General features: G+C 42.5%; 1 protein-coding gene across 5 annotated transcripts in view; it reads left to right on the plus strand.

Moving 5' to 3' along the window:
* Positions 1 to 4,537: 4,537 nt before the first annotated feature.
* The window catches only part of NEK4 (NIMA related kinase 4), a 46,642-nt gene continuing 36,224 nt past the window's right edge, over positions 4,538 to 14,955 (plus strand). For 4 of the 5 annotated variants that reach the window (XM_090284046.1, XM_090284049.1, XM_090284048.1 and 1 more), the window contains exons 1-5: positions 4,538 to 4,834; positions 6,282 to 6,548; positions 8,397 to 8,594; positions 8,768 to 8,875; positions 13,752 to 13,906. In XM_090284046.1, coding sequence (XP_090140172.1) covers positions 4,742 to 4,834; positions 6,282 to 6,548; positions 8,397 to 8,594; positions 8,768 to 8,875; positions 13,752 to 13,906 — 821 coding nt within the window. In that variant the 5' untranslated portion in view covers positions 4,538 to 4,741. The remainder of the gene's footprint in view (positions 4,835 to 6,281; positions 6,549 to 8,396; positions 8,595 to 8,767; positions 8,876 to 13,751; positions 13,907 to 14,955) is intronic. The other variant, XM_090284050.1, reaches the window with a different exon arrangement.

Here is a 14,955-nt window from a genome sequence, read left to right on the forward strand (position 1 = left end):
GTAAAACGAGGCCTTTATTCACGAGTCTGCAGAGCCGGGCGCACCCTCATAGCCAGGAGAATGTGCGCGCCAACTAGACAAAGGAACCTGGTTTTATAGTCTTAGCTTCCCCACCCTAAAATTGCCATTCTAAGGTGAGAGCGATTAGCTTCCCCGCCCTAACGCAACTAGTTTCCCCTCCCCTCTCCTTCTTCCCCGTTTCTCCATGACCGGATACTCAGGAGGTACAATCTAACGCGTTCATCTAAATACCCCTATTGTGATTTGTGAATATGCTAATACTGTCCACTCCCTTCCCAGAGATCCTTTAATTACATTTGCCCTTAAGACCCTTTAATTACATTTGCCCTTTGTTACCAATGACTTTGCTACTGGTTTGGGAGTCACTATGACCTTGTTTCTAACAACTTTAAAACTGGTTTCTCTTTTTCTGTCCCATAGCTTGGATAGAAAGGGCCCAGAGGGCTGAGAAGGGGGAAATCTTAAAATATTCCCCTTGGCCCGAACTAAGTTTAGTATGCAAAAGGGCTTTGAACAGGTGTGGCATGCCTTGCACACCTTTCCTAATGTGGGACATTAAACATTAATCCCTGCTTGTTGTCATCTAGTGGTTATAGTTTTAATTATGCCTGTTAACCCTGTTGCCAAATCTGTTGCTTCCAGAATACGACAAAGATGCCAGTTTGTTCAGCAGTGCCAGCCCTTGGAAACTGAGCATGCTGCTGCCTGGGGACAGCCAACTGAAATGGACTTTACAAAATCCTTCCCCATGTGGGAAGGCCACCCTTCCATCCTCACTCCCACTCTTCTAGGGATTTCTAGACCCAAGGGTAGGTAGAACAATGGCCGTGTCCATCTTGAAACAGCTAGAGGAGCACAAGACCTTCGCCCATTGTCCTTTATAAGATTATAAAGGGTCTTAAGTCTGAGAGGGAGAATTGTTACAGAGTAAGGACCCTGAAAAATTCCCCAGAGCCTGCAGTTGGAGGGTGGGGGAAGAGGACAGTTTTCAAGATGCCTTTGTATAGCTAAGGCTGGTGGCTAGTATCTTAGTTATACAAATGGCTTTGGTTCTTCCAAGGCCCCAAGAAGATGGGAGGGATTTTGACTATAAAATGGTGACAAAAAAGAGGTCAACAGCCCCTGGTGGATCATTCAATCCTCACATCTATATCGATGCCACTGGGGCCCCTAAAGGAGTTCCAGATGAGTTTAAGGCTAGTAATCAAATAGAGGCAGGGTTTGAGTCAGTCCTCTTCTGGTGGTCAACAATTATTAAGAATGTTGATTGGGTAAACTATATTTATTATAATCAGCCAAGATTTATTATTTATACCAGGGATGTTATAGAAGAAATAGCTCAACAGTTAGATGCCACCAGTCGAATGACCTGGGAGAATAGGAAGGCACTGGATATGATCCTAGCAGAAAAAGGAGTTGTATGTGTAATGCTCAAGGGACAGTGTTGCACTTTTTAGCCCCAATAATACAGCTCCTGATGGGACTATCACTAAGGTTCTACAGGGACTGACCTCCCTAGTGTTAGAAACAAGGACATAGTGACTCCCAAACCAGTAGAAAGTCATTAGTAACAAAGGGAAAATGTAATTAAAGGGTCTTAAGGGCAAATGTAATTAGAGGATCTCTGAGAAGGGAGTTGACAGCACTGGCATATCTACAAATCACTATAGGGGCAATTAGATAACCGTGTTAGATTGGATTGTAACTCCGGAGTATCCAGTAATGGAGAAATGGGGAAGAAGGAGAGGGGAGGGGGAGCTAATTGCATTAGGGCGGGGAAGCTAATCGCTCTCACTTTAGGGTGAGGAAGATAATCACTTTAGGGTGGAAAAGATAATCACTTTAGGGTGGCAATTTTAGGGTGGAAAAGATAATCACTTTAGGGTGGCAATTTTAGGGTGGGGAAGCTAAGACTATAAAACCAGTTTCCTTTGTCTACTTGGCACGCACATTCTCCTGGCTGTGAGGGTGCGCCTGGCTCTGCAGACTCGTGAATAAAGGCCTCACTTTAATGCTCGAGTCCTGTGTTCCAGTTTTTATTGTGAGCGTTTCTCACACTAGCAAATGAACAAGGAGAAAACTCAGGCATCAACAATCCTATAACAGGATGGTTAGAAAACTGGCTTGGCAATTGGAAAGGAATGATCACGTCAGCTCTTGTCTCCCCTCCCTCATTGTAGTAGCCAGCGTCCTTACTGCTTTAGGCTGCAGTATTATTCCCTGCATCAGAGGTTTAGTTAAGAGATTAATTGAGACTGCACTAACTAAACAGATGCCAGTAATTTACCAGCTAGATAACTTTGCAAATAAGTTGGGGATAGACTTATAACTAGATTACCCTTAGTTAATCACACCCTGAGTTAAGTATTTAATTGTGTTAGACTGTGAACCCGGATTAACTAGTAATAGAGAACTGGGGGAGGAGAAGGGAGGGAAGCTAATTGCATTAGTACAAAACCAGTTTTCTTTGTCTGCTTCACATGCACATGCACATGCTCCTGGCTGGTGGTGCACCCAACTCTGCAGACTTGTGAATAAATGCCTTGCTTTGCTGCTCAAGTCCTGTGTCCCAGTGTTTTATTGTGAGCGTTTCTCACACTTTGAAGCTTGCCCTGTTCTTTTACCTTGCTTGATGGCTTCATTGTATCAGCAGCAGAGGTTTTAACTTAAACTCAAAATGAATTCACCCTCCCTATTTTATGGCCACTTGAAATCATTGTGTCCAACACACCTTGACCTGAGGGAGATCTGAAGTTCCTTCAATTTTTATCCCTGTACAATATCTTTTTTTCTGTAATCAGCACTGTTTAACATTGACTGATGAGCTTTACTTGCATGCTATATGCCCTTAAGCTTACTGCACTCAATAAAAGACCTTGGAGGAATGCAATTAAGGCATTTGTCTCTTATACATTCACTGGCCTTCTCTCCTCTAGCACAAGCTGCCTGGGAAGTCTTCATTTCATCCGCGACATCAGGGCATCTCTTATAGGTTGGGGTTTTCAACAGCTGACCATCTGAATGAAGTGCCCATAAAGATTCAATCCCTGTCTCTGCTTATTGGATCTGGTAGATGACAGGCAGCATGAACACTGGCTTTTCTGGTTTCAAAATGAACTAGTGTATTTGATTCTGGGAGGAGGCTGGGGACTAACTGGGACAGAGCATGAATTAACTTTCTGGGGTAACAGTATGCTCTATATTATGTATTTTCAACAGGGGCAATATTGCCCCCAACTGGGAAAAAATAGGTTGTCAGATGTAGGTAGAAGAAATTCTACATTTCAAGGAGATGAAGTCAGGTCCTTGAGAAATACACTCCTGGATTGTAGAAGATAATATATCTATTACCTCAAAGGTAACAGTAAGGCTTTGTTAGGGATAAAGAAGCAAGCCAGTGATTCAAACCAGTAGGAGATAATTAATAAATGAATCATGGAAAAGGGGCAAGGAAATGACATTCTGCAGCTCCTCACACATATCTCTGGGATCAAAAGTAGGAAGATTGTTATCACCTAACAGAAATGGGAAGATTTAGCTAGATAACTTTACAAATAAGTTGGCAATAGATCTATAACTAGATTACCTTTAGTTAATTACACCCTGAGTTAAGTAGTTAATTGCATTAGATTGTGAATCTGGATTAACCAGTAGTGGAGAAACGGAGGGAGGAGAGGGGAGGGGTAAAACCAGTTTTATTTGTCTACTTCAGGCGCACATTCTTCTGGCAGGTGCTGCACGCGGCTCTGCAGACCCGTGAATAAATGCCTCGCTTGGCTGCTCAAGTCCTGTGTCTGGTGTTTTATTGTGAGCGTTTCTCACAGCTTTACAACTGCAAGCTTTTTTTTTTTTTAAGTAAATACTCTAGGTGAGGGAGGTATTGGGTGGAGCAAACAATGAATTCTTTTGGTAGCTTTGAGTTTTCATTGGCAGGCCAGGGCCCTCCTAGGGACACTACCTTAAATTGTTAGAAGCGGGTGGGCATCAGGTAAACTCACTTAGTGCAGGGGAATGGATGGAGTCCTTAGGGAGTTCTTTGCACTTTTCAATGCATAAGCTGAAGTGTTTAGGTGTGAAGCGTACTGATATATCCAATTCACTTTGAAATGAGTAAAAAATAAGACGGATTGCTGGATGCATATAGACATGTGACAAATTGGTAAAAAAAAAAAAAACCCAAATGTTACTTGTAAGAGTCTATGGAGTCCGTCACTACCTCCCACCGCAATTAGAATGCGATCTCAAGGAGACCAGGGAGTTTGTCGCCCAGGCATAAGGTAGGCGGTCAATAAACATTTGCAAAACAAATGGCCAATACTTGCAGAGCACTTGGAACAAGTGCTCAATGAACAGAAGCCTCCTTGACTATTTTTGCCAGCAACCCGGAAGGTCGCGGCGGTGGAGCTGAGAGTGCGCACTGGCCCCGGCGGAGACGCTCTGGCTGCCTGGCACCTCGGCTCTATGGCTGATCCTCCGGAGGCTGCGGCGCCGCTGTGGAGCCGCGTGGACCGCCAGAGCATGCGCGGAGCTACGCCGACTGAGATCGCTATGGCAGCGGCGTCGCCATCGGCTCGGTCTTCGCACTCGCGCCGGGGCCGGACCACCTTTGCAGCCGCGGTCACGGCAGCTTCTCAGGCATGAGCTGGGCCTCTCGCTGTGGCCCGCTGCTCTGCCTTCGGCCGTCACCGCCGCACGCCGACTGTTGCCCGGCGCCGGGAACATGCCCCTGGACGCCTACTGCTACCTACAAGTCGTGGGCAGGGGCAGCTACGGGGAGGTGACGCTCGTGAGGCACCGGCGGGACGGCAGGCAGGTCGGCGGAGTTTAGCGGCCCATTTGGGGGCGTGGGGCACGCAGGGGTTCGCCGAGGGCGCCATCCAAATGTTAGGCCCCGGGGTGGCTGAAGGGAACTCACCTGGGATGGCGTTTACTTTGAGCCAGTATCCCAGACCAAGACAGGCCGTACCTTCCTGTAATTTGCACCCTGAACGAACACCCTGTAGTTTTTCTTTGTAGTTTTAATTGGTGTGCTTCATCTGCACTCTTGCTCCCACACTCAACAATCGCATGAGATCATGCATTTCCAGGACCCAGCAGAGCGCCTGGCAAATGTTACTCCTTGAATGACAGGCCCCATACTTAGGACTCCGGGACTACTGGAGTCACTTAAAAGAACTCCTCACCTTCCCGCCAAGCCTTCGCTCATGATCCCTGTTCCGGCGAGTAGCACCTGCCAACCAGCCAGCTGCTCATGCTGGACACTTGGGAGTCATTCTTGACTCCCCTCTTCTCCCGTTCCCAGTCACCTGTCCACTGAGCCAGCAGGCTCTTTTCCACCTCCACTGGTACTACCCCAATCCAGGACATCATTATCTCTAGGTAAACTATTGTCAGGGCTTCCCACTGGCCCTCCCTGCCGCATGACTTGTTCTTCTCCAATCAATCACTTTCACTGCAGTCTTAGTGATTGCTCTAACACTTACATCTAATGTCACTCCTTTGCTTAAAACTCTTTACCCCAGCCTCAGGATAAGGAGCTAGTTTTTAATGTGGTTTATAGAGATAGGGCGATTAATGTACAAACCGGGACAAGTTTGAAACTTAAAGGAGGTGCCATTAATAATTACACCAACACAATGAGACTGCTGCAGACAAGCTTAGAGATATCTCCCTAAGTATAAGCCTTTCTCACCTGTTCTGCCTTGTCTCAGGAGTTGGTCACTCAGGTGGAGGGGGTGGTCATTGGTCTTTCTGAGTCAAGTATGGGGTTCTAGCTGTAATAATAGCCCCTCACATTTGAGCAGTAGTTTACATTTTACAAAGCACATTTATATGTGTGTTTGTTAAGTAATGAGTTGTATAGTCTTTAGAGTGAGGGCTGTGTATTAGGTGTGAGAGGATATTGATTTTTTTAAAAGTAGTAATACTTTTGCATGTTGAGGATCAGTGAGTTTTAACCTCATCTGACTATGGATCCCTTTGAGTACTTAGTGCAACACATAGATCCATTCTGTCTGCAGAAATTTTTTGTGACCCCTTCTACCCTGCTCTAAGTCTAACCTGTAAAAAGTAGTTAGTGGTAGCAAATGGGTTTTTTTTTTTTTTCCAATTTTGTGCTTTGTGAATAACAAAATGACTAAGTTATTGGACATGTTCCAGAAGATTAGTTTTGAGGACACTCAGGAGAACCCTAAATACTTCTGAACCTATAAAACTGTATGTTTATTTGTACATCATAAAAATATGTGTTTTCTTTGTAGTATGTCATCAAAAAACTGAACCTCCGAAATGCCTCCAGCCGAGAGCGGCGAGCCGCTGAACAGGAAGCCCAGCTCTTGTCTCAGCTGAAGCACCCCAATATTGTCACCTACAAGGAGTCATGGGAGGGAGGGGATGGTCTGCTGTACATTGTCATGGGCTTCTGCGAAGGAGGTGATCTGTACCGAAAGCTCAAGGAGCAGAAAGGGCAGCTTCTGCCCGAAAGTCAGGTGGTAGAGTGGTTTGTTCAGATCGCCATGGCTCTGCAGGTACTATCCAGACTCATAGCATCCTACTTGTTCCAAGGGCACAGGGGGATGGGAGATGGATTTTAGGGAAATTCTTTCACAAATGTGAACATGGAAAAAGTGTATTTTTTTGAAAATCCATTTATGAAGTGGACCCAGCCACCTGTGTTGTATCATTGGAATATTTCTGAACCAATGATATGAAGTAGACATGGATTTCATGTCTAATTGGAGGGGAAGCCAATTCTCTATCCTTTTAATATTTATACCGAAGTTCACTTTAAGGGCCCTGAGTCTCCATAGTAAAGAATGACCATGTTTGATATCAGATGATCAGCTGTGTCATACTGAAAGGTGGTTGAGCTAATTAGTATGCCTAAACTGTAGGGATTTGGGCTTTAAACCTGTGCCATAGTGAGTGGAAATGCAAAACATGTTTGTGATGTAATATACACATATTCAAGAGTGAGACTGTTTATTAAATACTTTGGAACTGGGCAGATCTTGTAGTTTAAATTCTAGGATACTCTCTAAGTAAAAGTGAACTTGTATATCTGAGAATCAGAGGAATGTGCATTGGAGCTTGTATAAGTTGTTTTATCTTCCTTCAGTAGGAGTTTGTAAGCATGTGTTTTAACTGGATCCATATAGCACTAAATGGTGTAATGATCAATGAACAATTGTGAAGGATGCTGGGCAAATTAATGCATGGAACTTAATTTTTTTTAACTTTGCTTTAAAGCAATGTCCACCTTTAATACCTGCTGTAGTACACAGGTGTGTGTTGGGAAGCTGCTGAGCACTTGGGGAACCACAGGTGCCCAGGGTGTGTCTGTGCTCAGTACTCCTCTGTGGAATTGTTACGGGCCCATTGGTGACCCTTAGAGGACTCAAGGGTGACAGGGAAGCGGAGGTGGGGGTCGGGTCCAGGTGCACTGAGTCAGGCCACAAGGTAGCATGTGGCTTTCATTGAGTTTGCAGACAAAGTAGTTCTCTTAGTGGACATTGTGGTGATGTCCTTCGGGACTTGGAGGTGGGAGCATGGGTCACAGAGTATAGTTACAGCGTCTGGGGAATGGGTCCCTACTTCAGGCCCAGTGGGATGGACTTTCACACCTTGGACTTGAACAGTGTGTTCACCGTTGTGGACTTGCCCAGCCCACTCTGCCCACTGCCTGCTCCACTGCCGTTGTTGCCATCACAGTTGCCATTGTTGCCTTTTTCCCTTCTTCTCTTTTTTAATGTTTGAAAAAAAAATTTTAATTTACTGATTGATTTTAGAGAGAGAGGAAGGGAGAGGGGGAGATAAAGAGAGAGAGAGAAAGAGAGAAACATCGATTTGTTGTTTCACTTATTTATGCATTCATGGGTTGATTCTTGTATGTGCCCAGAGCAGGGATTGAACCTTTAACCTTGATGTATCTGGTAAGATGCTCTTAACCAACTGAGCTACCCAGACAGGACAATATTTTTTAAAATTATTTATTTATTTGAGAGAGAGGAAGGGAAGGGGAGAAACATAAATGTGAGAGAGAAACATTGATCGGTTACCTCTCATATGTGCCCTGACCAGAAGGACTGAACCCGTAACTCAGGCATGTGCCCTGACCGGAAATCAAACAGGCAACCTTCCGCTCTGCAGGATGACACCCAACCAACTGAGCCATACTGGTCAGGGCAGGGCAATTTTTTTACTTTGGAAAGTTGTAAATTAGGCTTTATTTAGAGACAATAAAATAATAGTGTTTTGATATGTATGTAACTAAGACTATTTAACTCATCCAATTATTGATGGTATATAAGAAGTTAGGAATAAATAAAAATAAATAAGTATATTTATATTTAATGAAATTTTATTTCTCCTTTCAGTATTTACATGAAAAACACATCCTTCACCGAGATCTGAAAACTCAAAATGTCTTCCTAACAAGAACAAATATCATCAAAGTGGGTGACCTGGGAATTGCCCGAGTGTTAGAGAACCATTGTGATATGGCTAGCACCCTCATTGGCACACCTTACTATATGAGCCCTGAATTGTTCTCAAACAAACCCTACAACTATAAGGTAGGATTGAGCTGTGTACACCAGCTCACCTTGTCTCTAGAACAGTATTCATAATTTCAAAGCTCATCAGAATAGTTATGAATTGGTTTAAGGAAAATGTGTTTACTTTTTTAAGAGGAGAAATGTAAATAAGACTTTCTGACATATAACTATTCGCTATTTTTCTTTTCTAGTCTGATGTTTGGGCTCTGGGATGCTGTGTTTATGAAATGGCCACCCTGAAGCATGCTTTCAATGCAAAAGACATGAATTCTTTAGTTTATCGGATTATTGAAGGAAAGGTAAAGAATATCCTGAAACTGTTTGGAGCAAGGTTAATTTAATGCAGCTTTGTAAGTAGCTACTGGCAAAAATGAGTAATCATTGATATTGGGTGGACAATTAAAAATGCTGGGTTCCTTCTGTGGGGAAGCTTGAACTAGAAGAAAAAGAATTAATCATTTCTTAATATTAATTTGTAAAAGTGGCTTAATGGCTCCAATGGATTGGCTTTTTGAAAACCACTACCCATAGCCACAGGATATGTGTGTCCCCTGAGAGACTATTGATAGCTTCTCCTAAGCAGCTATGGTTAAATGAGCCCCATTTAAAATGAGTTTACTTGGGCTCTGACCGGTGTGGCTCAGTTGGTTGAGCGTTGTTCCACAAAGTGAAAGGTTGCTGGTTTGATTCCTGGTTAGGGCACATGGTCTAGGTTGCAGGTTTGGTCCCTGGTCGGGGCAAGAGGCAACCAATCAATGTTTCACTCCCTCTCTTTCTCCCTCCCTTCCCCTCTAAAAGTAAATGAAAATCGTTTTGCTTTTTTTTTAATGAGTTCACTCTGTTTGAACTTGTTGTTCCTTTGATAATCATGACAATCACTAATACCAGTAAGAATTGCAAAAAGCATTATGTATGATATAGGTGACACAGTGACAAACTTTATATGTTAGTTCCATAAGGTTAATTGCCCTCTGCAATGTCAGGCATCCACTCAACAAGTTTAATGCTATAAATCACCTACAGATTTTATTACACCAAGACTCATTTAACTTTTTAGTTTGAGAAATATTGGTATGGCTCAGTGGACTGAGTGCCAGCCTGCGAACCCAAGGGTTGCCAGTTTGATTCCCAGTTGGGGCACATGCCTGGTGTGTAGGCCAGGTTCCCTGTTAGAGGCAACCACACATTGGTGTTTATCTCCCTCTCTTTTCTTTTCCCTTCTGCTCTCTCTAAAAAATATAAATAGATAAAATCTTTTAAAAAAAAGTGAAATTCCCTTCTACCCATTTTAATCCCGTGTAGATAACCATTGCTAACAATTTGGGGCATGGCCTTCCTGGCTTTTTCGTGTCTTATACAGATATAACTTTAAGTGTATATATGCACATGTACACAAAGATACTTTTAAAAGGTAACTGAAATGGAATCAGGCTGTACACATTGTTAGACAACTCACTTTTTTGACGTAATATATGATGGACATCTTTCCAGGTTGGTATATCTTTTATTTTTTTAAGAGGCTACCTAGAATTTTATTAGAAGGCCGTACCACAGACTATTCTATAAGTCCCCTATGGGTAGACATTTAAGTTGTTTCTAGTTTTTCACTACTTCAAGAACAATACTGCAGTGAATATCCTGGTACATAACTCATCAGGAGCTCATGCCCTTCTTTTCTTTTTAAAAAAATTATTTAAAAATTTTTTCAATTACAGTTGGCATACATTATATATTAGTTTCAGGTGTACACCCCCGTGATTAGACATTACAGAACTTACTAAGTGATCATCCCAATAAATTTCATATCCATCTGACACCATACATAGTTATTAGAGTAGTATTGATTATATTCCCTACGCTGTATTTTACATACCCATGACTATTCTGTAACTACCAATTTGTAATTATTAATCCCTTTACCTTTTTCACCCTCACCCTAACCCCCCTCTCATCTGGCAATCATCAAAATGTTCTCTGTATCTATGAGTCTGTTTCTGTTCTGCTTGTTAGTTTGCTTTGTTTTTTTAGATTCAATTGTTATAGATGTATATTTATTGCCATTTTATTGCTCATATTTTTTATCTTTTTTCTTCTTCTTAAAGAGACCCTTTAACGTTTCATGTAGCATTGCTTTGGTGGTGATGAACTCTTTTAGGTTTTTTTTTTTCTTGTTTGGGAAATATGTGCTTATATTCTAAAGGATAGCTTTGCTGGGTAGAGTAATCTTGGTTTCATGTCTTTGTTTTTTGTCATTTGGAATATTTCTTGCCACTCCCTTCTGGCCTTTAAAGTTTCTGTTGAGAAATCAGCTGACCGTCTTATGAGAGTTCCCTTGGAGGTAACTAACTTTTTTTCTCTTGCTGCTTTTAAGATTCTCTCTTGGTCTTTATGCTTTGGCATTTTAATTATGATGTGTCTTGGTATGGGTCTATTTGGATTCACCTTGTTTGGGACTCTCTGTGCTTCTTGGACTTGTAAGGTTATTTCCTGTACCAGGTTAGGGAAGTTTTCTGTCATTTTTTCAAATAGATTTTCAATTTCTTGCTCTTTTTCTTCTCCTTCCAGCACCCCCATGATGTGAATGCTGGTACACTTGAAGTTGTCCCAGAGGCTCCTTATAGTGTACTCATTTCTGCGGGGGGGAGGGGGGGATGGTTTACTTTTAGCTGTTCTGATTGGGTACTTTTTGTTTTCTTATATTCCAAATTGCTGATTTGATTCTCAGCTTCATCTACTCTACTGTTGATTCCCTGTAAATTATTCTTCATTTCAGTTAGTGTATCCTTCATTTCTGACAGGTCCTTTTTTATGTTGTTGAAATTCTCATGAAGTTGATTCAGCATCCTTATAACCAGTGTTTTGAACTCTGCACCTAGCAGATTGCTTGTCTCCATTCTGTTTAGTTCTTTTTCTGGAGTTTTGTTCTTTTTTTTTCATTTGGTACCTGTTTCTTTTGTCCACATTTTGGCAGCCTCCTTGTGTTTCTTTCTATGTATTAGGTAGAGCTGCTGCATCTTCTAGGCTTAGTAGAGTGGCCTAATGTATTGGGTTGGCCAAAAAGTCCATTTAGTTTTTAGTTTTTTCCCTAAAATAAAAGACATATTTTTTCATTATCACCAATAACTTAATTGGCTTGGATATTTTGAGTATGTTGGCTATCTCCCATGTGGTATAACATTGGTTGCTCTTAGTTAATGTCTCAATTTGATCGCTATCAACTTCAACTGGTCTACACGACCATGGAGTGTCGTCCAGCGAGAAATCTCCAGCATGAAACGTCACAAACCACTTTTGACACGTTCAGTCAGTCACAGCACCTTCTCCATATGCTGTACAATATTTTTGTTTCAGTTACATTTTTATCTTTCTTGAAATAATAAAGCATAACATACCAAAAATGTTGCTTATTTTCTTCCATTTTCAATATTAAAATGACTACACAAAAATTCACCGATTTTGATAAGTTTTTTCTAATGCATGTTGATATGACAGCTGTAATGATACAGTCTTAACAAAATTGTTTCAAATGAAGAAGTTAAAGACAACTCAGTGCTAGTAGAGCCATCTTACAGGAAAAAATAAACTTTTTGGACAACCCAATAGTAGGTGTTTTGTAGGGTCCAGTGGCATATCATAGCCTCCTCAACCACTCAAGCTGGGCATTTGAGGTGCACTTCCTATGTGAGCTGTGTACACCCTCCTGTTGTAGTTGATTGCTGTTGGCAGGTCAATGGGAGGGATTTACCACCCCCCCCGGAAAATCAGCTTCAAGGACTGGCTGCAACCAAGGACCTCTGACCACTGTGGAGGATCAGCTGTGCAGGAACCCACCCACAGAGCAGGACTTACTTCAGTAGGGCTCTGATGCCCACTGAGTCCACCCTTGAGTGTATCACTTGTGGAGTTGGTTGGGTGGTGGTCTTCAGTGTGGTCCGAAGCTGCCTATTTGGTGCACTGGCTCTGGAGCCTCCTGGGAGGTGCATGCCAAGGGCAGCCGCCACCTCTGTAATGCCCAGGTCCACCTGACATGAGCTACAAAATGATATTCAGATGACTGCTAATACTTCTGGGTTTGGAGGTGCCCTGCTGAGGTCAAGCTGTGAACCAAGGTTGGCTGCTACTAGTGCCAGGCCTGGGACCAGTTAGCGAGAGGTACAAGGCTTGCTGAGATCAGATGCTGCTCGTTTGAGAGATTTTAGGAAAATTTGAAGCATAAGCCATGACAGGCAATTGGTATCGAAAAGCCACTGGAAACAGCTTGGATGGGCCCAAATAGTGGGCGGGGTGGGGCCCCAGGAAATCACCAGGGTGGGGAAAACAATGTGGACTAGGTTGAATGGTGTTTTAGCTATGGCGCCCACCTGCTGGCTCTGTGGCTCTGTGAGGTAAGGGCTCAGAAAATGAACAATGGGTTTTGGGAAGCACTTCTGTCTGGGAGAAAGCTGCTCCTCTAGCTCTTGCCTTGATGCCAGACAATTCAATTCCTTCCAGTATGTCTCTGGTGCCTTTCAAGCTGCTGCCGCAGCAGTGCCTGGGACTCCATTTCCCTCAGTCTCAACCCTCTCGTTTTTACAGCCAGAAGTTATGGGGACTTCTCTTCCTGCTTACAGGAACCCTTGGCTGGCGTGCCTGGTGTGCGGCTGGGACCCCTCTTTCCTCAGAGGAGGGGCACCCACACTGCAGCTGAGACATCCCTCCCAAGTTGAAACTGCCACAAATGGGTGTGGGACCAGGCTGTTCTGCATCTCTGCCCCTCCTACCAATCTCAGTGTGGCTTCCTCTTTAATACTCCCTCTTTAATACCCTAATTGTAGGACTTCCATTCAGCCAAATTTCAGGTGGTTCTAAATGATGATTGTTATGCAGTTTAGTTGTAGTTTTGATGTGGTTGTGGGAGGAGACAAATACTACCTTTATAATCTTGATCGGAACTCTAATGCCCTTATTTCTGAAAGAGGGAGTCCTTAAATGGGACTGCTGGTTTGAAGGATATACTTTTATAATCTTACAACTTGCTGTTATAACCAGGACATCACTATGCTTCCTGTAGACTAATATACTTGTTATTTCATGTTTATGAGGATAATGACAAAATAAATATTGGAAAACTCTACCTTCATTTACTTTGCTTCACAAGATCATTAGTCATAATTGTGGTGTTATTTCTCTTTGTAGCTGCCACCAATGCCAAAAGATTATAGCCCAGAGCTGGCAGAACTGATAAGAATAATGCTGAGCAAAAGGCCTGAAGAAAGACCCTCTGTGAGGAGCATCCTGAGGCAGCCTTACATAAAGCGCCAAATCTCCTTATTTTTGGAGGCTACAAAGGCGTAAGATACTTCCCTTGCAAATAGTCGGGTTATATAGATGGAATAAAAGAGGGTGGCTTCTATAATTTTTTTAAAGATTTCATTTATTTTTAGAGAGAGGAGAAGGGAGGGAGAAAGAGAGGGAGAGAAACATAAATGTGTGGTTGCCTCTTGTGCACCCGCAACTGGGGACCTGGCCTGCAACCCAGGCATATGCCCTGACTGGGAATCAAACCAGTGACCCTTTGGTTTGCAGGCCAGCATGCAATCCACTGAGCCACACCAGCCAGGGCTATAATTTTCATGTGCAAAATTTATGGTGAGTTTCTTTTAAACATGAAGTGAAATTGTTTGATTAGAACATATATTGACATTTGCTTAATTGCTAAAATCAGAAATTGAGACAACCATGTAGAGAATCAGAAGATTCCGAGTCATATTGAGTATGATTCTTTCAAAAAGATATGTGTTTTAGAAACCATATTAAAAAGAGATTACCTGTGAAACCTATTACATTATTTACTACGTAAAATAATATTCACATCTAAAACAGTGCTCAGATTTCTGAGACCCTCATAAGCTTCTCTCTTCACTTATAAATTCTCAAGAGTAAAAGAATTCCTTTCTTTGATTTTCAGTCCTACCTTCACTAAGCAGCTATCCAGAATCTGAGACCTAGGGTTAGACAAGGCCTTCATGATCTCTGCCTTGAGACCTATTAAGGTTGGGAGGCAGTGCTAACAAGGCCCCAGGGGAGAAAGGACCATCTCTCTGTTTACATTATCTTTCTTTTCCACCAAGCAGAACTTTGGCCTTCCATCCACAGTGTTGGTCTTCATGCTCCCCTTGAATTTTCCAGAGGTTTATCCCAGTTGTAGAAATGTTATACCAAAACAACTGGGGATTTTATTTCTATATACATTTATTCTGCAAGTCAGAACTGAATATACCAATCATTTTTACTTTCAGACTCAGCAAAGCAGTTGTGGTAGTATTACAAGCATGTGAAACTTGAAGAAAATTATCCTGGGCCCTGGCTGATAGGGCTCAGTTGGTTGGAGGATTGTTCT

The sequence above is a fragment of the Furipterus horrens genome, unplaced genomic scaffold (genome assembly GCF_987537825.1).
Source record: "Furipterus horrens unplaced genomic scaffold, mFurHor1.1.pri manual_scaffold_7, whole genome shotgun sequence".
Lineage (NCBI taxonomy): Eukaryota > Metazoa > Chordata > Mammalia > Chiroptera > Furipteridae > Furipterus > Furipterus horrens.